Source organism: Symphalangus syndactylus, chromosome 2, assembly GCF_028878055.3.
Source record: "Symphalangus syndactylus isolate Jambi chromosome 2, NHGRI_mSymSyn1-v2.1_pri, whole genome shotgun sequence".
Taxonomy (NCBI): Eukaryota; Metazoa; Chordata; class Mammalia; order Primates; family Hylobatidae; genus Symphalangus; species Symphalangus syndactylus.
In genome coordinates this window covers 101405706-101433358 of record NC_072424.2, presented here as the reverse complement: position 1 = coordinate 101433358, position 27653 = coordinate 101405706, and the positions used below count along the sequence as shown (strand labels likewise).

At 35.3% G+C, this 27653-nt stretch overlaps 1 protein-coding gene across 5 annotated transcripts in view; it reads left to right on the top strand.

The window, feature by feature from the left end:
* The first annotated feature begins 1310 nt into the window (after positions 1–1310).
* Positions 1311–27653, top strand: part of TRDN (triadin) — a 407513-nt gene continuing 381170 nt past the window's right edge. For 4 of the 5 annotated variants that reach the window (XM_055263048.2, XM_055263039.2, XM_063621041.1 and 1 more), the window contains exon 1: positions 1334–1589. In XM_055263048.2, the coding sequence (XP_055119023.1) occupies positions 1568–1589 (22 nt within the window). In that variant the 5' untranslated portion in view covers positions 1334–1567. Of the gene's footprint in view, positions 1590–27653 lie in introns of all 5 variants that reach the window. The other variant, XM_063621032.1, reaches the window with a different exon arrangement.

The window sequence follows — 27653 nt, the reverse complement described above, 5'->3', positions numbered from 1 at the left end:
AGGCTCTAGGCCCAGTCCTAGATATAGGACTTTGAATAAAACCATGAATGTAATCATGTAATCATTTCCTCTTTGTAAATTAAGATTTGTTACATATTATGTATTCAGCTGGTAAATGAGCAACTTTCTATTGTGTCAGGAATGGGGGCAGCAGATTAAGACAGAACCACTAACAGGGATGAGGTCATTGCCTATGGAAATAGCTGTTGCAGTGCTCTTCTGAGCCTGAATTTTAAAAATAACAAGCATGGCTTTGCTGCATGATCTATGAAGTACCACAGGAAGTCAGGAGGTCTGAAAACGAAAAGTATCAAGTTCAAGCTAAAAGATTAAACTACAAGCATTTATTAGGTTGAATATGAGAATAAAATAAAAGTGTAGTCAAATCTTGATTATTCATGGATTGGCTAGAGTTTATGATTATCAATGCCCTTCGATTCTCCTTTTGCTTCCAACTACCAACTATTGAGTATTTTTTTGCTCATTAACACCTGTCTAGGAGTGGGAAGGTGAAATGCTAATCAGCCAATTTGGTTAATTGTTAGTGGCTGCTATAATCCTTTTTTTTTCAATTGAGATAAGGAAATATTTTACTTAAATATTGGCTGTGGACTACTAAACTTTATGTCACCTTCCCTTCCTTTTACTGCATGGATAAATGCAGATATTTAGTTCTTAGTAAGGTAGTAAAGAGAATTAAAAAGATAGTAATTCATCAATCCATCATTTTTCAAGTATCACACTATAAATTCACATTACATAATTCTTACTGGCTACTGTTCAGAAAATATTAATCTTCTACAATATGACTACTTCAAAAGAAAGATTCAGGATTTAATAGTTGCAATTTTAAGTGTAGCCCTATATAAATAACTGCACTTGCTAAGTGGATTTGTATCAACAGGAACATAACTTTTAGAAAATTACTTAAGACTACCCTCCCTTTTGCCTGTGGTAGACATTTGGGACCCTCCCCAAACCAAATAAGGGAAAGAAGAATGTTCTGAGCATTAAGAGCACTAAGAATAAATCTGAGCTCTCATGGATAAGATTACTTTCAACTCTTTATTTCGTGTTTTCTGACATAGACCCCAGGATCTGTAATTATCTTAGAGAAACTGCGGGGGCTTGGATGGTACTTTGTAGTTCATTTGGCTTCTTCCTTTTTTTTTTTTTTTTTTGCCTTTCTCTCTTTGGGGCTAAAGAGCTGGTGTGTCTGTGTGCTGTGTGTGTGTGTGTGTTCCACTAGAGTGCCAAAAAAAAAAAAAAAAAAAAAAATTGCTGAAGAGTCCTAGGGAGATGAGGCTATTTTTGTTTGAAGCTGATACTTCTAGCTGAGCCACAAGTGCTGCTTGGAAAGGGCTTAGGTTGTTTCCAGGGGGAGAGCTCTGCAGAGGAGAGGCAAAGTTCAACAGGACAACAAAGCAGCAGCAGAAACAGCCAGGAAAACGAACAGCCCCCAGGTTTTGACACAGAACCCTCCATCAGAGTTCTCAAATCCCCAAATACTCTGCAAAGTGCTACTTGACGGGAACTTTTCAACTGACTTTTACTTTTGACGACCACCATGACTGAGATCACTGCTGAAGGTATTGCTACCATTTTCTGATAGTATCAAGTAAGGAAAAAAAAATATGCAAATTGACAGCCACATTGACTGTAGATGTGTCCATTTAAAATGTTGCTTTAAGATAATTGCCTTGGTCAATGATTCTATACAGGATCTGAGAAGTGGATTTAGGAGCTGAGAGGCTGCCGGATCTGTATAATGGGGGAGCAAAAAGAGATTTCTCGTAAATTTTGCATGTGGAAACTGTTCTCTGCTATACCAAAGGCCCCACTCGTTAACAGTTGTTACTCACACCTCTATAAATAGCTATGGTCATGTAACATGATGGCTAATATCTTATCCAGCAAAAATTACAAAGTTTTCGAGGATGGAGACCATGATGAACTTAAAATATTATACAAATGCTTACTTAAACTTAAAAAGTAATTTGAAGCATTTCTGCTTTATGATATTTTTAAATGGAGACCTTAAATTTGTTTTTCCTTTCCTACTAGGGTATGTAAAACATACATGCATATATGTGATTTATATACAATTTAAGACATAAGTGTTCCCACAAAATTTGTATTTATTTGACCATTAATGGAAATTCAGAGATAAAGATTGGAATTCCACAAACTTACTGTGAATCAATATGATTTTTAAAATAAAGCAATTAAGTGTTAGAATTCTGGTTCTTTTCGTAAATTCATTCTTCATTTTCCTCTAAATGGTAAATTCTATCTTTATGTTACAATAAATATTTTCTGTTTCAATGCTTTACTGAAAGCTGCATAATATAATACATATCTTCTATTTGATGGTTGCTAGTTATATATATTTATATTTCATATATACTTCATATATATGTACATATTTCTTAGAATGAAAGAAACCTTCAAAACTAAATTACTTTGAATACAGACACAGTATGGTTCTAGTTGAGGTAAAAATTTTGGAGGTGGATCTAAAATTTGCTTCTGACAGCTGTAAGAAAATCAGACAGGTGGTGCTCTTAACAACTTCCAAGTTAAATGCTGTGCTGGTTTGCTTTGAATAATACGGCTGAAAAATAGAATACGTGTTTTTATTTGGGGGCGTAGAAATTAATATGGACACACAGTAATTTCTGTTGGAGATTTTTAGTCAATATTTGTAAGAATTGCCTTATTTGTACCTTGCACTGAGACATTCAGTCTGACACTCCATATTAATAACAATTACTGAGAGATTTCTATGTGTTAGGTATTTTGCTCAGAATGCTATGTGTATTTACTTATTTAAAACTGACACAATTCAATTAAGTAGGCATTATTATCTCAGTTTGGCAGAAAAAGGAACTGTAACTAAAATGTTCTGTGACTTGCTCAAGACCACAGCATTACTAACATTTAAACCCAGCCCCTTTAAATCTCGTGTGTGTGTGTGTGTGTGTGTGTGTGTGTGTTTTCTTTTCTGTGAGAGGATATCAGGTTTACTCTTTACCAATTTTAGTTCAGAATTTGCTAACTAAATATAAATAGCATTTTTCCTATTCCTTAGATATTTTGTGTCATGTTGCTTTTAGTTTACCTTAAAGAAAGCTATGTATAAAAACTTCTTGCTTAGCTCTGCACAAGTTATTAAGATAGCTATGAGTGTCTTAATCTTCTGTTTCTCTACCTCTGTTCAGGGTTTGGGCTCCTAGGTGATTCAGGAGGTCAGTTGACTAAACCATCTTGGGCTTGCTTGTGGATTATGTTCTGTAGAACTTGCATTTGATTCAAAAGATTTTTACAGGGAAATTCTTGATTATGAAATAGAGCTTTTGTTTCTGCCTTTACTCTGAGGGGGTTTAAAAGGGCTTTGGAAGACCTTCTGGAGTTACCCCTAAAAATAATTAGATTAGTAATAAAATTAAAAATAGAAATACCATCTAATTCTTGGGTGATGGTCATTTTCCACTTCCGGGTCTTAACAGTTTATAGGATCTATGTTATCTGAACATCAATTATGCACTTGTTTTTTGTTTTCTGGAATGATTTATTAATAATATTTCTCAAATGAAAATTAGACTGCCAACTCAAATGAACTTATCTTTTAAGGAAGCACAGTCATTCTTTGAGGATATCCAAAGTTTTTTCACACTGTTTTACTACACAGTTTCATGTTATCTTTGCAGTTCTCACCTTTTGTGCCCTAGCCACAATTGCCTTCCTCCAGTCTTTTATAAAAGGTATACCTTTGTACAGTGCCTTTGTACAGGCTATTTTCTGAGCCTGAAATAGTCTTATTTTATCTCATCTGCTATATTTTTTTTCAACCACTTTTTTATTTATTTATTTTTTTGGAGCAGAATTTCTCTCTGTCACCCATATTGGAATGCAGTGGCATGATCATAGCTCACTGCAGTCTCAAACTCCTGGGCTCCAGCAATCTTTCTACCTCAGCATCAGAAGTAGGACTACAAGTGTGCACCACCATGCCTGGCTAATTTCTTTTTTATTATTTTTGTAAAGACACAATATCCTTATGTTGACCAGGCTGTACTTAAACTACTGGCCTCAAGCCAAGATTCTCTTGCCTCTGCCTCCCAAAACATTCGGAATACAGGCATGAACCACCATGCCTGGGGCTTGCAATCACTTGTGGACACATTACTGAAATGTAAGCACTGTATCAGTAGGCCTATGCCACCTATATATCAATTACCTTTTCCATCCATTTATCGCACACACATACAAAACAGTTTGTGGCACTTAAGAATATAAGAGATAATTCATTACCTTAGAAGGCTCTAGTCAACTGTTCTCATCTCAGGTTTTGGGAAGACCAGGCTCATACAGATTATATGACTCTCTCATGGTCATGGGAAATTAGGAGAGATCTGAGGATACATTTCATGCCTCCTGTGGCTCATCCCAGTGCTTATTCAACTACAGTGCATGTCGTGCCTATAACCTCACCTAGTTGCTCACATCAATTTCCACTGCAGGTTCCAAGCTGGCTTACTTCATCCAGTGGAAGAAAGGAAATAATGCTAAATACAGAATTGTGTTTCAGGTACAGAGCAATAGATAAATTAGAAATAGGACAAAGTTGAACTCCAAAGGATTTTAGGGTAATAACACCTTTGATTCTGGCACAATAAATTAATAAAGATAATTATAACAGCAATGATAACTTATATTTATTCTGAAGACATAAGATGTCAAGCACTGTATTAAGCTTGATAAATATTCACTTAATCTTCAGGGCCACCAAATGAGATAAAGGCTAATATTATTGCTGTTTAGAGAATAGGAAGCTGAGGTTGAGAGAGTTTAAACAATGTGCTAGAATTCACACAACTGTATGTGATATAGCTAGGATTTGTACCCATGCCTGACCACAGAGTCATATTGGATATGTCTTCTTACTGTGTGAGACTGTTAGGTTAGTCAATTAGGTTGTTGTTGGAGGCTACACTAGGACCATGTTACATTTAGGTAGGTTGAATCAGGCCCAGACTGGATTACACTCAAACAGCACACAGGTTTAGGGCTATAAATAGTCCTTTACCTTCCTTGCAATGTAATGTATCCAAGTTGCTGGGAATCCTATATATAATTAACTTAGTATTTATTAGAACACTTAGTTCAAGAAAGCTTTTTATTTAAAATATTAGAAGAGCTTATGTCAAACTCTCAACTTACAAACTATTACATAACCTCGGGCTTCAGGAGAAGAATTATTGCACTATGTGTGGAATTCTTTCCTTACCATTAGCTGAATCACGTTTCACTGCTTCTGTAACAATCAAACCTATGAGAAGATTTGATATTCAAAATTTAGAGCAAAAATGGTCATTTATATTCTACACACTGCATTGCTCCCATAGAGTCTGCAGCACAAGATTACTCACTGTTGCTCTCAAGAAAAAAAAAAAATCAAGAATTCACAGCCAGACTACTTAACAACTAGGCAAACAAGTTATATCATCTAGCATGACAGATGGTGAAATTATGAGGCGATCCAATCTATGTTTCTGCATTTACCTCATCAAAGCAAAGGGCAGCTGCTCTGGCTTAAGTGGGGATGACCTGGGGGTACAAAGGGATGTAGCACTAGTTTCAAGCCCTGGTCACTTCCAGGAGATGTTCTTCATTTTCCTGATAAAGCAACATACCACATATATAATTTTTAGTCTTATAAGTACATTTTAAAACTGATATTAGAAAGCTAGCCTATTCAAAAGAGGAGTACCACGATGGTGAAAGGCACAGTTAAATGAAAAGATTTATGCAAGGTTTGTTTAAGTAGAAGATTGGATTTTTTCATTATGTAGCACTTGAGGGCAATGCACAGACCCATGGATAAAAGTCTGGAAGTCACAAAAAAGGCACACAATTGGCAAAATATAAGGCAAAACCCAACCAACCATTAAAATGATAGCTAGAACTGACTCTTCTGACTAGAAAGAAAGAAAAGAGAAATCAAGAAAGGAGGGAGGGAAAAGGAAATACACAGCCTCCAATTTTTAAGAAACAGAGGGATGAGGAATATGCCAAAATCTACACCACAGTAGGCAGTAGGCTCTGGGAACCTCTACAGTACAAACAACCCAGTTACTTCAAATAAGTTCCTGGGAACAAGAACAAGAAAATCTGGAGAATAGATGAAAAGAAATGTAAAAAGTTAGCAACCCATCACAATGTATGGAATGATTGGATCACGATTCAAGCAAACAACCTTAAAAACTTCTGATGAAACGAGTGAAAATTTAATATACTCTGGATGTTAGATAACCTTATGAATAATTATATTTTTAGTGGGATAACTGTATTGTGGTTGTCTTTTAAAATTCCTTATTATTTGGAGATACACATTCAAATATTTATGAAGCAGGTGATGCGATATTTGAAATTTGCTTCTAAATAATATACCCAAGAGGAAAGTAGTTGGGGTGTGGGTGGGGTAGGATTGGCTATTAGTTGATTATGTTGAGGCTGATGATGGGTACATTAAGTTTCATTATAATATTGTCTACTTTTGGGATTATTTAAGCTTCTTCACAATAAAGAGTTAAGAAAAAAAAACGGAGTTGATGCTGTTAGTAGAGTCAATCTTGTAATAAGAATTTAATTTTCATAACATATATAGCTCAGTGAATTCTCTGGTCACCAAATTTATTCGTAAGTGCAAATTACTCTCTAAATTGAACAGTGTCTGTTGTTACTGAAATGAAAACCAAATGTGCTCATATTAAGCAGAGTAGTCTAGAAATATACTTATGTTTGTAAAAGCAAACAAGGAAGTAATTATTTTTAATATCTATTATAATATGAGAATCTGGAGGTTAGTTTCGTATTATTGGTAACATTAATTAGAGACATTAATTGGCAACAGTTTGTTTTTGAGATAGGTCACGGGAAAACCTGAGAACAATCTGAAAGCCTAAGAAGTCAACACGATGCAAGAAAAAATAGTTCTAAAAAGTGCTATGGCTTGGGACATTGCATTTATTGACAGGGTATTAAGTATGAAGCTTTTGTATGACTATCTTTTTGAAATATCACAAAAACTGTGAAAGGCAGGTATCACTTAAACCTGATTAGTCTGACTCTGAAACTTCTTGTTATTCTTTACTGCTCAAGTTCACTTTAGGAAAATAGAAAAAAAAAAAAAAAAAAAAGCAGATTGTGAAAACCGGGAGAGTATAGTTCACTGAAAACCAGAGAGAAAATACAGTGCAGAGCTGAGAGAAAGGAGCACTAAGAAAAGAGAGTGTGATAGAGTAGTAAACGCATGGAGTGTTACTTAATCAGAAATTGGGGTTCAGGCACTATCTCCACTACTCACCCACTCTTGGCCTGGGGAGGATGGGGCCTCAAAAGAAGGATCATGAACTTGGTTAATTAAAAATAATATGGCCAGAGGAATTTTTAAAAATTTTACAAGATCATGCTATTTGGCAAATTAAGTTTATGCTTTTTAAATTGTGCAAATCGTCCATGATACAAAATTTGCAGCGACAATGAGCAGAAAATATAGCTGTGTAGTGTCAGCCCTTGTTAGGTTCCGCTAAGAAGTTTTTCTTGTAGTTTTTATTATTATTTGTAATAGGAACTATTTTTCTCCCCACCCCATAAGCACATAATATCCATGAAAATGTTCTGTGTATCAGCTTAAATGTTTCTTATTTTTTTTCCTATTTATTTTTGGTTATCATTGTGACTGTAAGTTAAAATTCATGCTACTTTTACAATGCAAAAATGAATTGAGGCTATTCAGTTATTATACTAAAGGCTTAGGAATCCACAGAGACTTAAGGCCTCCAATACTGTTGGCATTAATTTTTAATCAGTTAACAATATTTAATACGAGAGAAACATAAAACAGTACAACTAAGCAATTTTAAAATCATCTACATTGACTTTTGTGTTGAATACATCGATTTGAAAAGAAAATGGTTAAGATTTTCCAGTAAAGCTTTTGGTTTTATAGTTATGCTTTGTTGGAACTTAAAGACAGTATTAAAACATTATTCTTTTCTTCTTTCAAACAAAAAGAAACCCGTTGGGGACATGTTTAATGTATTTTTAAGAAATACATATTATCTAATGTAACACATTTAAACAGAACAAAGCAGGGGAAAAATCTTCATCTGGCAACTGTGCATTAACATCATACAATAATGTCACGTTTATGGAGTTTAGGCTCCATTTTACTTAAAGTTCTAGGAAGATTTGTCAAGGTTAAGTTTTTGCTGTCTCCAGTTCCCACCTGCCCTGGATAATACGAATGACAGGCTTGGTTTTTTACAGAGAATACTTATTTGATTGTCACTTAAATATATATTACCCCTAGTGAGGGTTATGCAGAGACAGATGAACTTCCTGGTCCAAACAGATAGTAATTTTTATCTTCAAAGGAAACCAAAAAGAGTATCCTTGGCAAATGTGCAATGAATAAAGTCTTGCTCTGCTCTATACAAGTTAACGCTCTCTAAACATCAAACATCTCCACATCTCCATGCCTGAAGTGAAGCTGTCAAAGACACACAGAATTTACAATTTTGAGAGATTCTTTGGTATGTAAATGAGCTGTTTCCTCATAAACTGCAGACTCTATCTCACTTACAATGTACTTTAAATATTACATTTAAATATATGTGGTTTAGATATTTTCTAATTTGTTATCTGTGCCAGAAGCTAGGGCATGTCGTTTTCACCCAAACAAGTGAAAGGCATGATATTTTGACCTATAAGAACAAAGATAATTTAAATGGAGCAACCTGTTCTTTATAGGGGAAACTTGGTTTCATTTAGACAGCATGAAGCTGGAACTCATTGTGACAAACCAGTTTTATCTTTGCTATGCATTTGCTGCATCATTCTCCCCTCCCTGACACAGGTTACTAAAGTGTTGAGAAAAACAAAAGAAGGAAAAACTCTTAGTATTTCAAACTTAGTTTTAATATGGTCTAGGGCATTAGTGAGCTCGTGGATGTGAGAGATTCAGTTTCCATTTATACAGATGTTCAAAATACATATTTAGCAAACTTTCCTTGGAAAATTGTTTGTTGCCTTTGAAAATAAAATTATCATGTGATTAGGGGAATTTTTTGTTTGAGGGAGACATTTAATATAATGTTAAGACAGAAATAAGAGATATGAAGTGGCACTTCTCTGACATTCACTGCTGGAGCTATTATTTTTGCCCATGGTTATTCTTATTTAACCTATATATTATTGCCTAGGGGAAAAAGCGTACTGTAAAATCTGAAAGTTACTACAGTATAGTAAAATGTCAAGTTTGTGAATTTAAATCTGCAGAAATATTAAGCATTGCATTTAGAAAAAGGCAAGTTACCTCCGTCTGAAATATAACAAAATTTTAGATTCTATGGTATTAATTATCAACCTAGATGTAGATTTGTAAAGCAGTATGTCATGCCAGAGGTTTGGTTTTATTCAATATTTTAATATCTATTATGTACCAAACTGAATGCCTGACAATGTGGACACAAAAATGAATAATAAAAGGTCCCTGCTACATTGCAAAACAAAAAGAAAAGAGCAAAAAATAATAGAATAAAGACCGGACAGATTTTAAAACATTTGATTCCAATTTGAATTGCAGGCATGTCTCTTTTTATTGCACTTTGCTTTATTGCATGCCACAGATATTGCTTTTTTCTAAGAAAATGAATAAAGCCATCACCACCATTTTTCCAACAGCATGTGCTCACTTCCTGTCTCTGTGTCACATTTTAGTAATTCTCACAGTATTTCAAATGTTTTCATTATTGTTATATCTGTTTTTGGTGATCTGTCACCGTTGATCTTTGATATCAATATTATAATTGTTTTAGGTCACCACAAGCTGCCCGTATATAAGATGGTGAATTTCGTCAGTAAATATGTGTGTTCTGACTGCTCCAACAATTAGACATTCCCACTATCTCTCCTTTGCCTCAGGCTTTTCTGTTCCCCGAGACACAACAATATTGAGATTAGGAAAATTAATAACCTACAACAGCCTCTAAGAATTCAGTGAAAGGAAGAGTTGCATATCTTTACTTTCAATCAAAAGCTGAAAATAATTAAGCTTACTGAGGAAGGCATGCCAAAAGCCAAGGCAGGCTGAAAGCTAGGACTCTTGCACCAAACAACCAAATTGTGAATGCAAAGGAAAAGTTCTTGAAGGAAATTAAAAGTGCTACTGAACACATGAATGATAAGGAAGTGAAACAAACTTATTGCTGATGTGGAGAAAGTTTTAGTGATCTGGATAGAAGATCCAACCAGCCAGAATTCTCTTTCAGCCAAAGCCTAATCCAGACAAAGGTCCTAAATCTCTTCAATTCTGTGAAGATATGGAGAGGTAAGGAAGCTGCAGAAGAAAAGTTGGAAGCTAGCAGAGGTTGGTTCATGGGGTTTAAGAAAAGAAGCCATCTCCACAACATAAAAGTGCAAGGTGTAAGCAGCAAGGATTGATGTAGAAGCTGCAGCAAGTTATCCAGAAGATCTAGCTAAGATCATTGAGGAAGGTGGCTACACTAAACAACACATTTTCAATGTAGACTAAACAGTTCCCTACTGGAAGAAGATGCCATCCAAGACTTTCAGAGCTAGATAGGAGAAGTCAATGTCTGGCTCCAAAGCTTCAAAGTTTAGGCTGACTCTTGTTAGGGAATAATGCAGCTGGTGATTTCAAGTTGAAGCCAATGCTCGTTTACCATTATGACAATTCCAGGGCTCTAAAGAACTATAATAAATTTACTTTGCCTGTGCTCTATCAATGAGATAATAAAGCCTGGATGACAGCACATTTGTTTACAACGTGGTTTACTGAATATTTTAAGCCCACTGTTGAGATTTACTGCTCAAAAAAAAAAATTCTTTCAAAGTATTTCTGCTTATTACAATGCACCTGGTCACCCAAGAGCTCTGATGGTGATATACAAAGAGATTAATGTTGTTTTCATGCCTACTAACACAAGATCTATTTTGCAGCTCATGGCTTAAGAAGTAATTTTGATTTTCAAGACTTATTTTTTAAGAAATACATTTTGTGGGCCAGGCTCGGTGGCTCATGCCTATAATCCCAGCAATTTGGAGGCCATGGTGGGTGGATCACCTGAGGTCAGGAGTTCAAGACCAGCCTGGCCAATGTGGTGAAACCCTGTCTCTACTAAAAATACAAAAAACCAGCCGGGCGTGGTGGCAGGCACCTGTAATCCCAGTTACGTGGGAGGCTGAGGCAGGAGAATCACTTGAACCCGGGTGGCGGAGGTTGCAGTGAGCCGAGATCGTGCCGCTGCACTCCAGCCTGGGGAACAAGAGCAAAACTCTGTCTCAAAAAATAAAATAAAATAAGATAAATAAAAATTAAAAAAAAAAAACATTTTGTAAGGCTACAGCTAACATAGGGACCAATTCCTCTTACGGATCCAAGCAAAGTATATTGACAACTTTCTCAAGAATTCACCATTCTAGATGCCATTAAATATGTATATATATTTTATATTACAAACTTTCTTTTTTTAATTTTTATTTTTATTATACTTTAAGTTCTAGGGTACATGGGGAATTGAACAATAAAAAATATTTTTGGTTCATGGCAGGAGGTCAAAATATCACCATTATGTAAAAAGTTGATTCCAACCCTCATGATGACTTTGAGGGGCTCAAGACATCAGTGGAGGAAGTAACTGCAGATGTGGTGGAAAAATAGCAAGAGATCTAGAATTAGAAGTGGAACCTGAAGATGCTGCAATCTCATGATTAAACTTGAATGGATGAGGAGTGACTTTTTTTGTTGTTTCTTTTGAGCCAGTGTCTAGTTCGACATGCAGTGGCACAGTCTTGGCTCACTGCAACCTCTGCCTTCTGGGTTCAAGTGATTCTCGTGCCTCACCCACCAAGTAGCTGGGATTACAGGTGTGCACCACACTGCCAGGCTAATTTTTGTATGTTTTTGTAGAGACAGGGTTTCACCATGTTGGCCAAGGTGGCCTTGAACTCCTTCTGAAGGGATCCACCCACCTTGGCCTCCCAACATGTTGGGATTACATGCATGAGCCACCGTGCCTAGCCTAGGAGTTGCTTTCTATAAATGAGCAAAGAGAGTGATTTCTTGAGATGGAACCTACTCTACTCTTAATGGAGATGCTGTGAACATTGTTGAAATGACTACAAAGGATTTAGAATATAACATAGTGTAGAAGATAAAGCAATGGCTGGTTTTAAGAGGATTAACTCCAATTTCAAAAGAAATTCTCCTATGGGTAAAATCCTATCAAACAGTGAATGTCACATACTACAGAGACAACTTTCATGAAATGCAGAGTCCATCGATGTAGCCAACTTCACTGTTGTCTTATTTTAAGTAATTGCTTCAGCCACTCCAACCTTTAGCAACCACCACCCTGATCAGTCAGCAGCCATAAATATTGAGGCAAGACCTTCAATTAGCAAAAAGATTATGACTCACTGAAGGCTCACATGATTGTTAGTATTTTTTAGCAATAAAGCATTTTTTTATTTTCAATTTTTGTTGGCACAGAGTAGGTGTATGTATTTATGGGGTGCATGAAATATTTTTATACAGGCATACAATGAGTAATAATCATTATCAGGATAAGCGGGGTATCCATCACCTCAAGCATTTATCCTTTCTTTGTGTCACAAACAGTCCAATTATACTCTGCTAGTTATTTTTAAATGTACAATGAATTACTGTCGACTGTAGTCACTAGTGTGCTATCAAGTGCTAGATATTATTCTTTTTAACTATATTTCTGTACCCATTAACCATCCCCACCAACAACGTATTTTTAAATTAAGGTCTGTACATTGCTTTTTAAGACATAATGTTATTGCACATTTAATAGACTAGAATACAGTGCAGACATAACTTTTATATACACTAGGATACAGAAAAAAAAATGTGCAATTTGCTTTCTTGCAATTATTTGCTTTATTGCGTGGTATCTCCAAGGTGTGCCTTATGGTGTTTGATGTAAAGAATGTCATATTATTGTTCATAAATCTTATGATTATTTTACTTTGAAACTTGCTGAAAATAATTTAGTATAAGTAAAGAATGTCCTATTCTTAACACTGGTAATTCGCAGTGCACATGACATTATTGTGAAGGTGTAATGATTTTTCAAGGAGTAAGGAGATCAAGAGTACATTTGATCAATGCAGAAATGACAAAAAAAAAAAGAGAGAGACAGGAAGTAGGTAAGAATTAGTAGTCTATGGGATGTAGCCCTGGGATGACTGGGGTACCAAGTTACCTTGTCAAGAAATTGGGTAAAAGTCCTGATTTAAATACTCAATTTTTGGTCAGGCACACTGTCGCTATAATACTATAAAAGCTGGATGTTCCATGTTTCTGATTTGTTTTTAACTAGTTATTATGTTTCCTAGTTCCCTGCCATCCCATTTGAGTGTTCTCCCATTATTTGAACCTCTATTGCTGATTTCCATCACCACATACGCTACTTTGAGCTTACTTTGTATGTATAGAGACCATTTCCAGTTCATGAAGAAATAAAAAAAAAATACAAACTGTCAGAAAGGTAATCATTAAACAAGTTTCTTCTGGCTTACAGAGAAGAATCAGTTGCGAAAGTAAAACCAAATCTATCAGCAGGGTTGTTCTAAATACTATGAGAACTAGTGGTCAGGCCAGTGGTCTTGTCAAGAGTTCCTGTAAAAGCATGACAGGGTCCATAGACCAAGCCTCTGAAAATGTGAGCAGAAAGTACTTAGGGTAGCGGTAATGACTAGATTAAGGCAATAAGTCAGCAGAAATCTCTAGGGCCTTTGTTCATACTGACTGAGAGATAATATTAGAAATAATAGTTGTGACAGTTTCCAGAAAATTTTGGCTACCTCTTGAATTAAGTAGACCAGATTTCATTGCTCAGTTTCTGCCCAGTCCCTCAGGATTTGAAGTGTCTTGTTGGTCTGGCTAGAGGGATGTGCTATACTATCGTGGTATGGGTCTCTGTTTTTGAGGGACATGAGCTCTCAATACCCAGGTGCTTTGAGACATAGTATTTTATCGTCTTCCTATCACTCTGTCATTTACCTGTAGATGGAGAGGAACAAAAAGTCTGATCCCCTGAGTGATAATCATGCACCTAACAAACATCACTTGTATATATTTTTGGTATCTACTTTTGCCAGGTACTGTTTTAATTCTAGGGATGACATGTAAAATACACAGAAATCTAGTCCTCAAGAAATGATGAGATAATTGTATATGTAACTCTCTGATACTGGGCTGTCAGTTCAAAGTTTCTTGAAAGAAGTATGCATAAAATTATATACAAAAAATGTGAGATAGGTTTCTTGGTTTCTCGTCAAATTTAAAATACACAAGGTTTACATGTATAAAGATATTAGGGAACGATCAATATAAAACAAATAAGCAAATCAACTGTTATGAGATATTACTATTGGGAAAATCTAAGAAGCTAGGAGAATGGACAGATTTGGTTGATCAGGGACTGACATAAAGGAGGAGAACTTATGTTAACATTCGAAGAATGTTTCTAAATTAAAGGACAGGGACACAGAAGAAAGAGCAAAGAATTAAGTTTTTAACAACATCCCTAGATCCTAAAAATTCCAGATTAATTCATTTTAGAAACAAGTATTTGATTTTTTAAACTAAATTAATAAAATGTTGATCTTGGGTTCAGTGAACAAAGCTGAAGGAGACACACTTTATTGGCATTCAGGGTGGAAAAATTTGTTGCAACGGTCTTCCCCAAAGATTGCAAAATAATTAGTACCCAGTAGCACCTCTCACCATAATTTTGACTCCATAAACACCCCCAACATTTTCCTATCAGAGACGATAAACTACACCACAGTTAACAAGAACATAAAGATGAGCATAGATGCTAGTGGTAGCTTCGAAGGAGACGGGATTGAAATCCTCAACTATGAGAAACTCTAAGCTTAGTTATCTTTCAATTTTATATATAAGATTCTTTTTATGTCAATAGAGGGGATTTGGATTGGTAAGAAGGTCATTTTGCTTCTACAATCAGTTATTTATTTGCCTCAATTTGCTACTTATAATTCTATAGTAGAAAGGGGGGGAAAAAAGATAATAACCTCAGGGAACTATAGGGCAAAAAGATTCACGAACTAAATGGAATGACATACCTCCCCCTTGAGAAAAATCAGTGAAAGGTGATGACCTATTTTCTGTGTCCTTGAGCTAACTAATGAGTTGAAAAGTGACAGCATAATTTGAGGAGAGGCACAAGTGGAAGCAGTTCTGATGGGTAAAGTGAAAGACAGTGCTTTGCAAAATTGCCCGATAGAGTTTTACACAAGCTGAATAACAAACCTCAAGGTGGATTACATTTCTTTTACTTGAGAGTCACCCTATATTGTGTCCTGTTGAACTCTACCTGTTTGCTTAGAGCACCTCCAGTGTTTCTTTAATCCTTCACAATACTATCATGAACTCTATATACAAGTGTAAAAAGAATTAGGACACTGTGGTGATTACTGAATAATGCTGTCCCACTTAGTTTTCAAGAGAACAGCCATCTCCTCAGTTCAGTGTTTAAAAAAATACTATGAGTCATCATAATTTTTAAAATATTTTTCTTAAAAATTCGTTTTAGCAAAATACAGACTCTGAAAGGTTCATAACTCACATATGAGGTTGACCCTTGAACAACACAAGGGTAAGGACACTGACTCCCCAGTAGAAAATTCACATATAACTTTGACTCCTCCCAAAACTTTATTAATAGCCTACTGTTGACCAGAGGCTTTACCAAAAACATTGTTGATTAACACATATCTTGTATGTTACGTGTGTGTGCGTGTGTGTGTGTGTATATATATATATGTATATATATATATAGAGAGAGAGAGAGAATTACAATGAAGTAAGCTAGGGAAAGGAAAATGTTTTTTATGAAAATCATAAAGAAGATAAAATATATTTAGTATTCATTTAGTGGAACTGGATCATCATAAAGACCTTCAACTTCATCGTCTTCACATTGAGTAGACTGAGGAAAAAGAGGAAGGACTGGTTTTGCTGTCCCAGTGGTGGCAGAAGCAGAAGAGGTTAAGGAGTTGGAAGGGGAGACCAGAGAGCCGGGCATATTCGCCATAACTTTCATTAAAAAAGATTCTCACATAAGTGGAACCACACAGTTGAAACCCATGTTGTTCAAGAGTCAACTGTCTTTATGTATCATTTACTAAAGAGTAATGGAGTTGATGTCCACATAACCAACACCCAGATCAGGGAACTATTTCCAGCACATGGGAAGCCCATCTTCATCTATCCATACTTTGACTCACTTTGGTGTTGCTTCCCAATTAAGGCTCCTCTTTCTTTGAACTTTCCTCTCCAGTTAACCAACTTTTTTGGTAATGGTTTTCTTTCTTTGCTTTATAGTTTTATGACCTCAACATCGATAAACAACATAGTTCTGCTAAGTTTGTTCTTTATATAAATGGAGCAACATGGCATGTATTGTTCTGTGTTTTGCTGCATTAATTCCTCATTTTGTTTATAAGAGTCATCTATGTTGTTTTATGTAGCTAGAGTTTGTTATTCTTCTTTCTGTACGGTGTTCCATTGCATAAAAGTCACTGTTTATCCAATGGATTTTTGTTTCAATTGGGGGAGGCTATGATGAATGATATTTTTATGTTCTTTTTTTAGTTTTAATATCTATTATTCTATTATCAATGTATGTTTATTTCATGGCACTATGTTCTATGATGAAAAGTTGAATTCAGCATGAAGAAGACACCTTGCTCACTCAAATTGGATTGTTTAAATCTAGTTGGAAAATGTGGAGAAAGGGTGACCTTGTGGGTATTTCCTAGAAATGTCCTGCCTTTTAGAAGAAATTAATCTAGTCTCAAAAGATATATAAAATCGATGTTTGGAGGAGCAGAGAGAAAATGAATAAAATCCTAAGGACTTCTCAGAGTTTTGTCTCTGAGATAGTAATCCTCACCATATAGCAACCCCTTTTTGAGACTACGGGCAGCAATGTAAAAACTGACATGTAGAGTGAGGCATTCAACTAATATTGATTGAATGTCATGTCCTCATTGCCAAGCATTTTACTTGGAGCTGGGCCAATAGCAGTGGACAAAAAAGGTCCCTATTTTCCTGCTGCTGTCAGAACACTCCCATCTTATGACTAGAATCTCCATTGTCACCAGGTTCTGCACCTTGCTGTCCTGGCTGGCACTGGTGAGTGCAACTGAGTTTTTGCTTGTTGAGGCTCCTCCTTCTAGGATCGTTGGTACACTTTTATCCAATGGACATCATCTTTAATTTGACTGGCTGGCTTTATTAGAATATTGCTATTGTTAACATTCAGGCAAAACTTAGGTTTCTACTTCTACTCTTCCTGCTTTTAGATGAAGATTGCCCATCTTTAAAAGGTGACAACTTCAGGCAATTAATTTTATCCACTTTATGTTTAGTTTGCTAGCTTAAGCTCTCAGAAATTATTCAATATTCAATTTAATGGAAGGAGGTTTTACTGAGGTGGAAAGCCTAACTCTGCCTCAGTGTGTGAGAAAAGAAGGATTAAAAGAGAATCTATCTCCATTTATCTATATTGTATTACCTCCAAAAATGAAAATGAAAAAAAAAATCTATTTGTAAAACTTTGTGAAGAGCATGGGTATACCAGACATTCTTTTCTGTTTTTTTGATTTGGGTCAAAATGTATGACTCCATGTGAGCTATATGGACATAACAACTTTGAGAAAATTCCAAATAAGTTTATTCTCCCAGATCAGAGTTTGTCAATGTGTAGTCCCCAGACCAGCAGTGTCAGCATCACCTGGGCACTTATTGGAAAGGGACATTATTGGGATACATCTCAGACTTTCGGGATCATAAACTGTAAGAGGAGAGTATGGCCTGGTGATCTGTGTTCTAACAAACTTTTAGATCATTCTGACACATGTAAGTTTGAGAGCCACAGCCCTAGTTAACTACATATAGACCTTTAAAACAAATTCCCTACTGCTTCCAATTAATTAAGGATAAAGATCCAAATCAATCACGTAGTATAGTGGCTTAAAACTCACAATAACAGAGGATTCTTTTCACGATAAATTTATGGTCATGCACAAGAAGATTCTTTTCATGGGCAATGGAAATCTGAAGAATGGAGATGGAGGAAAAGAAATCAAAGAAAGAAACTATTTGCCTAGAAGAGAGCAAAAGTGTGTGGAAGTCAAGAGCCCAACATGTGCATACTGAAACTCGTGAACTTTTCCCCATAATCAGCTATTTCTCTGGACCTGCAGGGTTCTGTTTTTTTATCTGTATGCACAGTCTCTAAACTTTGGAGTCCTCATTTCTTGTATTCACCTTTTCCTTTTTCTTCTCATTTAAACTCCAGTTATTTTTTAAATTAGAACTCCTGTTCTAATTTAAACTCCTGTTATTTCATATATGGATGTCTGTATGTGGCAGATTGTATTTTTCAAAAGTGGCTGCAGCAAGATTTCCCATCTCATGTGTTCTTCTTATACTGTGATCTTGACTCTTCTTCTCTTGAGAGGTGAGGTCTATTTTTCCTCCCGTTAAACACAAACAGACTTGTATAAGAGCTTCAACAAAGAACATACAGTGAAAATGACTTCCAAGGTTAGATCATAAAAATACCAGACATATCCAGGTTGCTAGTTTGGGATATCTGCTTTTGAAACTATGCTGTGAAAAAATTAAAGCAGCCCAGAGGCAGGCCCATAATGAAAGAGACCAAGACCTTGACCTGCAAACCCAGCCAAGCTTCCAGCCAACAGCCAGCACCAACTTTCCAGCAATGTGAATGAGTCATCTTGATAATGGATCCTCTAGTCCCCAGTTGAGCCATCGCATGTGACAACTGTGGAGCAGAGGCAGGCCATACCTGCTGAACTCTAACCAAATTACAAATTTCTGAGCAAAATAAATGATTATAGTTGTTTTAGGCCACTAAGCTTTGGAATCTTTTATTATGCAGCTACAGATAATACACCATATTAGCATCTGTAATCTCCTGACTTCTAATGTATCTTGAAATCTTGCACACTAAGTTCATAATACTACATTACCCAATGAATAATGGTAACTTATTTAGTGTACCGTTGTTTCAGCCAAATTCAACATGATGCTAGGCAATTTTACAATTGTTATACTTCTTCAGTTTCATCATTGATTTATTTACACATTAATCCCTTTAGTAAAATATATTTAATAAATGTTGATTATTATAATAAAATGTTTGAGTTACTAGAAATTCATAAAAAAGAACAAAGAAGAAGAGGAGGAGAGGGGGAGAAGAAGGAAGAGGATGAGAAAGAGGAGGAGGAGGAGGAGAGAAAAAAGCAGATTCTCAACTAAGGTTGTCACACAACTTGATGATTTTGCAAATGTGAATGGGCATTTTTTAAATTAGAATGCCCAAAAGATACACAGTTGTGAGCCATGGATTTTGAGCAATACTTAATTTCACTGAGCAGGCCTAAACAAACTGTGCATAAGGGAGTGCTCACACAATGTCTACTGATGAAGAGTAGTGAGAATATCAGTTGTGGTATACAGAATAATTGTACCCCAAAATATTCATGTCCTAATCCCCAGAATCTGTAAATATGTTACCTTACCTGGAAAAGAGAACTTGCAGATGTGATTTTATTAAGGACCTCGAGCGGGAGAGAGGACCCTGAATTATCTGGGTGGGCCCAATAAAATCACAGAAGTCCTTAAAATTGGAGAACTTTTTCTGTTTGTGGTCAGTGGGAGATGCAATCAGCCAGTACTGGCTTTGAAGATAGAGGAAGAAGCTATGAGCCAAAGTATGTGGTAACCTATAGACGGTAGAAAGTACAAGGAGATGGATTCTCTTTAGAGGCCCCAGAAAGGAATGTAGCCCTGATGACACTTTGATTTTAGCCCCTTGAGACCCACGTTGGACTTCCAAGTACAGAATTGTAAGATAAATTTGTGTTTAGTTTGTGGTACTATGTTACGGTGCAGTAGAAAACTAATATTCCAGTGTGTATCTGATTACTATAACTCTCTCTTACTCACTAGAAGACAAATTTTTAGAGGGCTCATATAAAATTAGCATGGGAGAATGGCAAATTTATTTTTCCTATGCCCAGTGCAGTGGCTCATGCTTGTAATCACAGAACTTTGGGAGGCTGAGACGGGCGGATCACCTGAGGTCAGGAGTTTGAGACCAGCCTGGCCAACATGGCGAAACCCATCTCTACTAAAAATACAAAAATTAGCCGGGTGTGGTGGCGGGCACCTGTCATCCCAGCTACTTGGAGGCTGAGGCAGGAGAATCACTAGGACCCGGGAGACAGAGGTTGCAGTGAACCGACATCGCACCACTTCACTCTAGCCTGGGTGACAAGAGCAAAACTCTGTCTCAAATAACAAACAAGCAAATTTATTTTTCATGAAATATTTTTACATAAATATTTTAAAAATAAATAGTCTCCCTTTTATATTGGCAATCTGAAACTAAAAAAGAGTTCCTTTATCAAGGTCACAGAGCTTATCATTGTGACAACTAATGATACATCGACGAACAAAATTATTCTTTCTGTAGCAATGACTTCCACACCAAGAAATGAAGTTATCTAGCAAGTAACATTTTCCAGCTAATAATCAGCAAAATTAGAGAGGCACTTTATTTTTTTTCCACTAATGGATATTTGAAAACCTTAGGAGAGAGACTGTAGCTTGTGCAATATTTATTTCTTCTTAATATTGCTACATTGAATCTGCTTCCATTCAACTCAATGAGCATTTCTGAAATACAAAGTGTGGCTTGTTCTATAATCAAAGGTGTTTGTATATATAGTCAGCCACCTACATGCAATATATAATACATATTATCTGCATTTTAAACTGAACTTTTAAAAACGACCCCTCTGGTTCTTAGACCAGGACACCTTGCCCTACTTTGGAATGGGTATCCTTCACCTTCCTGGGCTGGCACACATCAGGAAGCTATGTACATTTTCAGCTGGATAAGAGCCTATTAATAGAAAGCTGACACTGCTGTGGTTAAAAAAAATCAGGTCAGAGATTAATTTCATGAAACCCATAGTCATGTCAGCTAAATATGATCTGTTTGAGGTAGGTGAAGGATGTGTGATCACTCTGTTGTTCAAACTCAAATAAATATGTCTTTCTTTTATATTTGCACCATGAAATATTTTTTCATTTGTCTAGGAATTCTAATCCTTGCATAAAATCATGCAGATTTTAAACTTCTGAAACAATCTTTGTGCTTAAACATCTTCCAAATAAGACTACTTAGAGAAAAAAAAAATGGTGATCAGAATGTGGGATACAAGAAGATATGACAAAGTGATTAACTGAATTTGTTGTAAAAATAAAAGTTAGAAATAGAAATTTGGAATAAGCATAAAGTTAGGTTTGCAGGAAAGCAAGTTGTATCAGTTTGACCTGGAAATACTGGATGTTATTTAAAGGGCAGAATGTAGACATACCTTTGATGAGGAGTATTACAAGAAAATATTCAGGAAGGAAAACAACAATAACAACAGAGCAAAATTGTAAGTGGTAAGAAATCATACACACATATTTATACAGCATTTACACAGTATAAATGCATATGAATAAATATGAAGTATACATATATTTGATTTATGATGCATAGAATAAAATGTAAAATTAAAGATTTTAATAAATATTGAGTTCCTACAACATATCAGACACTGCATGAAGCACTAAAAGAAAATATTTGATTTTTTTTTTGCAAACCTGCTTTGTAAATAATGTAAAGTATAATGTGTATTAGGGATATAATTTTTGTTTTTGAGATGGGGCCTCACTCTGTTACCCAGGCTGGAGTCCAGTGGCATGATCATAGCTCACTGCTTCTCAAACTCCTGGGCTGAAGGGATCCTTCCAAGTTGCTACGAGCACAGGCACATGCCACAACACCCAGCTAATTTTTTTGTAGAGACAGGATCTTACTGTGTTGCCCAGGCTGATCTCAAATTCCTAGCCTCAAGTGATCCTCCTGCCTCAGCATACCAAAGTGCTAGGATTATAGGCTTCAGCCACTGTCCCCAGCCTAATTTTTATAGGTCTTTGTTGCTTTATTATATATTTTTAACTGACACATATATATGAGTTACATGTAATGTTTCCACACTTACATACAATGTATAATGATCAAATCAGGGTAATTAGCATGCTCATCACATCAAATATCATTTTTTTTTGTTGCGAATATTCAAAATCCATTATTCTAGCTATTAAAAATGTGCAAAAAATTGTTGTTAATTATAGTCACTTTACAATGCTGTAGGACAGTAGAACTTATTCCTCCTATCTAGCTGTAATTTTATATCCACTAACCAACCTTTGGCTATCCTCACATCCCCACACTTTCTAGCCTCTAGTAACCACTATTCTACCCTCTACCTCTATGAGATCAACTTTTATAGCTTCCACATATGAGTGAGAACAAATAATATTTGTCTTTTTGTGTCTAGCCTATCTCACTTGACATAGCTCATCCACGTTGCTGTGAATGACAGGATTTCATTCTTTTTTAAGGACAAATAATATTCCATTGTGTGTGTGTGTGTGTATACACGTTTTTCAAATGTGAATGGGCATTATATACATACACACACACACACATACAGACACACATTCCATTATATATATATACACACACAGACGCATACACCACATTTGCTTTCTTCATTCATCTGTGGATGGATACTTAGTTTGATTATACATCTTGGTTATCATGAATAGTGCCACACTAAATCTGGGAGTGCAGATATCTCTTCAACATTCTAATTTCAATTCGTTTGAATATACAACAAGTAGTGGGATTCCTGGATAAATGGTAGTTATCTTTTCAGTTTTTTGAGGAAGCCCATACTATTTTTCATAATGGCTTCACTAATTTACATTCCCATCAACTGGGTGTGAGAGTTTCCTTCTCCACATCCTTGCCATTATTTATTATCTTTTGTCTTTTTGATAATAGACATTCTAACTGGAGTGAGATATCTCGTTATGGTGTTGATTTACATTTCACTGATGATTCGTGATGTTGAGTATTTTTTTCATACACCTGTTGGCCATTTGTATGTTATCTTTTGAGCGATGTCTATTCAGTACATTTGCCAGGTTTTTAATCACACTATTTGTTTTATTATTTGTTTTTGCGATTGTTTGAGTTTCTTGTATATTCTGGACATTAATATCTTCTAAAACAAATAGTTTGCAAATCTTTTATTCTTTTCTGTTGGTTAGTTCTTTACTATGTTGATTGTTTCCTTTGCTGTGCAGAACTTTTTAGTTTGATATAATCCCATTTGTCTATTTTTGCTTTTGTTTCCTGTGCTTTTGTGGTCTTCTCCATAAAATCTTTTCCCAGACCAATGTCTTAAAGGAATTCCCCTAAATTTCCCTGTACTTTCATGGTTTCGGGTCTTACATTTAAGTCTTTAATCCATTTTGAGTTAATTTCTGTATAAATTTTAATTTAAAATTAAATTTTAATGTAAAATAAATTTAAATTAAAATTTGAAATACTTACATTTTTCAAAAATATTTGACCATTCTGCAGTTATAATATTGATATAAAGAAATATTTTTAATAAGTGTAATTAAAAATAATTTTCTAAAATTGTATTTTTATATATAATAGTGTAATAGTGTAACAGTAGCTTAAAGTCAGCTAGTTTTAATATTTCTATTCTAGAATAACGTTGCAAGTATGTTTTATTTTCTAAATTTACATTTTGTATATCTTTGAATTCATATTAAAAGGGCCAATTTGAGGAGTTTTTTCTTTGTGTTTTTTTTAATGAAGCACTGTCCTACGGTAACGTTCTTATGTTCATCATATGGTGGGGAGTTTAAAGCAGGAAGTGATTTATACATACCTACAGCCATGCCTCCCAAACCTTAACGTGTATATGAATCACTTGAGGATCTTTTCAAAAGGCAGATTCTGATTTAGTAGTTCTGGGATGGAGCCTGAGAACCTGCATTCCCAACAAGCCCCCCAGGTAATGAGGAGGCGCTGGTCTTAGACCACAGTTTGAGTAGCAATATCCTAGAGCATCTTAAAGGGTGACTAGAAAATAACTCTGCTTTAGCTTCCAGTCTCTAAGTTTCAACTGAAATTAATAAACCAATGGGTATCCTGTGAGAAAGGACCAGAGGAAGAAGATTTTCTTTTATCATTTATCTTTTATGTGACTTTTGAAAGAATGTATATGAGCCTTTTTAAGAAGGAAAGTTCACAATACTGGTTATTTGTGTGCCATCCAACTCATATTCATTATGTTTATGTGGTATCAAATAGTTTCAATCCTGCCAAATCTAAAAACAATTTTTTCACCCTTCAATGATACTTTTATGATGGCTTTGGAAGGCTTAGATGTTTTAAATGGATATTAATTGTAAGACATTTTATTTTGATGCTTTTTAACACTTAAATATTATCAATTACCATCAATTTATATTTACTGAATATCATCTGGTATCTTGTATTAGGCTTGACACTTCTGAACACATTTCTCTCTACAATGCACTGCAAGCTGTCTCCATGCTTAATTTAAAAAAAAGTTTCAACCAAGCTCTGAATAATTGAGTTCATTGAGCAGAATAAAATAGTGGATTAATTAATAGTGTTACCTTTAATGGATTAGTGTTGAAAAATATTATGCTCATCTCTCTTTCTGTTAAGAGTGATAAATTTTTAATTCCTTGTAATAATTAGGAAACATAAAACATGCAAATATATGTTGAAATGTATTTATTAATTAAACTGATACCAAATCATTACGTTTATTTTAATTGAAATTGGAAATGTTTCCCAGTTTTAATGTGAGTTGGGATTTTGCTCATGGAAAGTTTGGCATTAGCTGACCATTCCCAAATCATGAGTCTGTTTTCTAGTATACTGTTGGCACACAATATGAGCCTCAGATTTGTTCCATGCATAAAATTTCCCAATGCTTTGGTAAGTGAAGGATGATGCAGTCGTCCTTTGTACTTATTTTAGGTCATTAACCAAATGTACCACTTTTCCTTGTTATTTGATACAACAAATTTTACTTTTATGATGTATTCAGTTATTGATTTTATTTCTATGATGAGAAAGAAATGTCATGATAATAAGTAGGTGGAATTATAGAAAAATAGAGTTGGAATGAATTGAAGACCACCTCAAGCAGTTTCATGTAAGACACAAGTGTTATTCATGTTAAAAAATTATGTGCCTGGAGACTACTTCTAGTCTGTCTACTGTCCCTAGGCAGGAATATGCTTAAACTGTGAGAAAGTCAAAGAAAATTAATATCTACCCTATAGTTAAATATTTCCATGCACTGGTACTCAATATTTTCCTTAGAAAACTACTTGTGCCTAACCATACTTATGTCAAGATGTCTTCATCTAAGCCAGGCACAGTGGTGCGTGCCTGTAGTCCCAGCTATTTGGGAGCCTGATGCGGAAGGATCCCTTGAGGCCAGGAGTTCAAGGCTGTGATACGTGATGATCAGGCATGTGAACAGCCACTGCACTTAAAAGATGTCCTCTCCTAAATCTCTCCTGCTAAGATTTAACATAAGTGATTCTCCTTACTCAGCCTCCCGAGTAGCTGGGATTACAGGCGCCTGCCATCACCGTGCCCAGATAATTTTTTTTTTTGGATTGTTCTTATTTTCTTTTTTTAAAAATTTTATTATTATTATACTTTAAGTTTTAGGGTACATGTGCACAACGTGCAGGTTTGTTACATATGTATACATGTGCCATGTTGGTGTGCTGCACCCATTAACTCGTCATTTAGCGTTAGGTATATCCCTCCCCCCTCCCCCCACCCCAGATACTTTTTTTTTGTTCTGTATTTTTAGTAAAGACCAGGTTTCACCATGTTGGCCAGGCTGGTCTCGAACTCCTGACCTCTCAGGCGATACACCCACCTCAGCCTCCCAAAGTGCTGGGATTACAGGTGTGAGCCATCGCGCCTGGCCCCCTCTTCTATTTTCGAACTTGAAAAGGGCAGATCACCACTGTCTTTATAGAGACTCTTCGTTTTGTAGAACACGAATCTTAAACATCATTCTTAGCTTTTGACTTAAGTTGAAAGATTTGAACCAAGAAAAACTTTTCTTCATATGCTGTATATTATTTCCAGACTTTTAGTCATATTAACTTCCTATGTGCAAATCTCAATAGTGTATTTTGGGAATGTGTAGATGTGATATTTCAAATTTTATTATCAGATAAAGCAAAGGTTCTGACTGATCCAAAAATCTCCACCAAACTAATTAGATGGAATGCCAGCCTTGATTCTGTGCTTGTGCTTACTGACTAAATATCAGCTCTGTGTATCAAGAATATTTGGTTAAAAATTGTATGAAGAGTCAATCATAGATCTAAAATGCTGTACTCACAATGTGACTTATCCATGTTATCTTTCTGAAATGCAGCTTTTTTGATCTATGATAGAAAGATTACAATGACAGTTCATATACTATATATATGAAAGTACCAGCACTGCCTTATACATAATAGGACATCATAAATATGAGTTTATTTCTTTTATCTTATGTTGATCAAACAACATAATGTGAGCTCTAAAGAATTATATATCTACATAGGTGTATGTATGAATCATACATACATAAAATGGATAATACATAAAAATTATTTCATGTTTATTTATTCATAATAGTAAAGATTATAATGTCCCTCTAACTTAAGCAGACTACAGTGTGGGCAACTGTTACATTGTTCTTTTTTGCCCTCTCATATCTTGTGAATACAGCGTAATTTTTGTTCTACTCAGTTCAGTTCTCTTGGTTATTCCGAAAGTATTCGCATTTGCATTTATCAGATTTAGAATTTAAAGTAAAACCTTATTTTTATACACTGAGGTTTTACTTTTCAATTTTCATTTGCATACTAATCACATTTTAGTATTTTACAGGAATTATGAAGTTCCTAAGTAAATTACTTCTTTCAGCTCTAAGAATGCCCACAAATGACTAAGGTAAATAGAGTCTTCTCAGAGTTGCTTTAGCTTATTGGGCCCTTGTGTTATTTTTCTATTGTTGTGCTACAGTGTTATCACACTCAGCAGACTAAAGTAGCAGTCTTGATTATCCCACAGTTTCTCTGTGTCAGGAGTCTGGGTGTGACTTAATTGGGTCTTCTACTTTGGGGTCTCTCAAATCTGCGGCACATTTTTAGGATCTAATCTGCTCTCCTAGATGTATTTAGACTCTAGGAGTCCCACTTTGGTGCTCAAATAAACTTAATGCAGTTTTTTCCTTTTGTGAAATGTTATGAAAAATATGAGGGACCACATTCATTTAACTTTGTTTCCAGAGAGTCCCCATACTTAAAAGAAAAAGAGGAGGTATTTGGTGTCTGGTCTTGCATTAACTTCTACTCATAGTCCAACTGTCACTGTTTAAAATGAAGGTACATTATAAGCTCTCATGGCATGGATATGTCTCATTTGTAGCATTTGTCACAGATACAATTGTTCATTTATATGATTATTTAATAGATATCTCTGTCACTTACT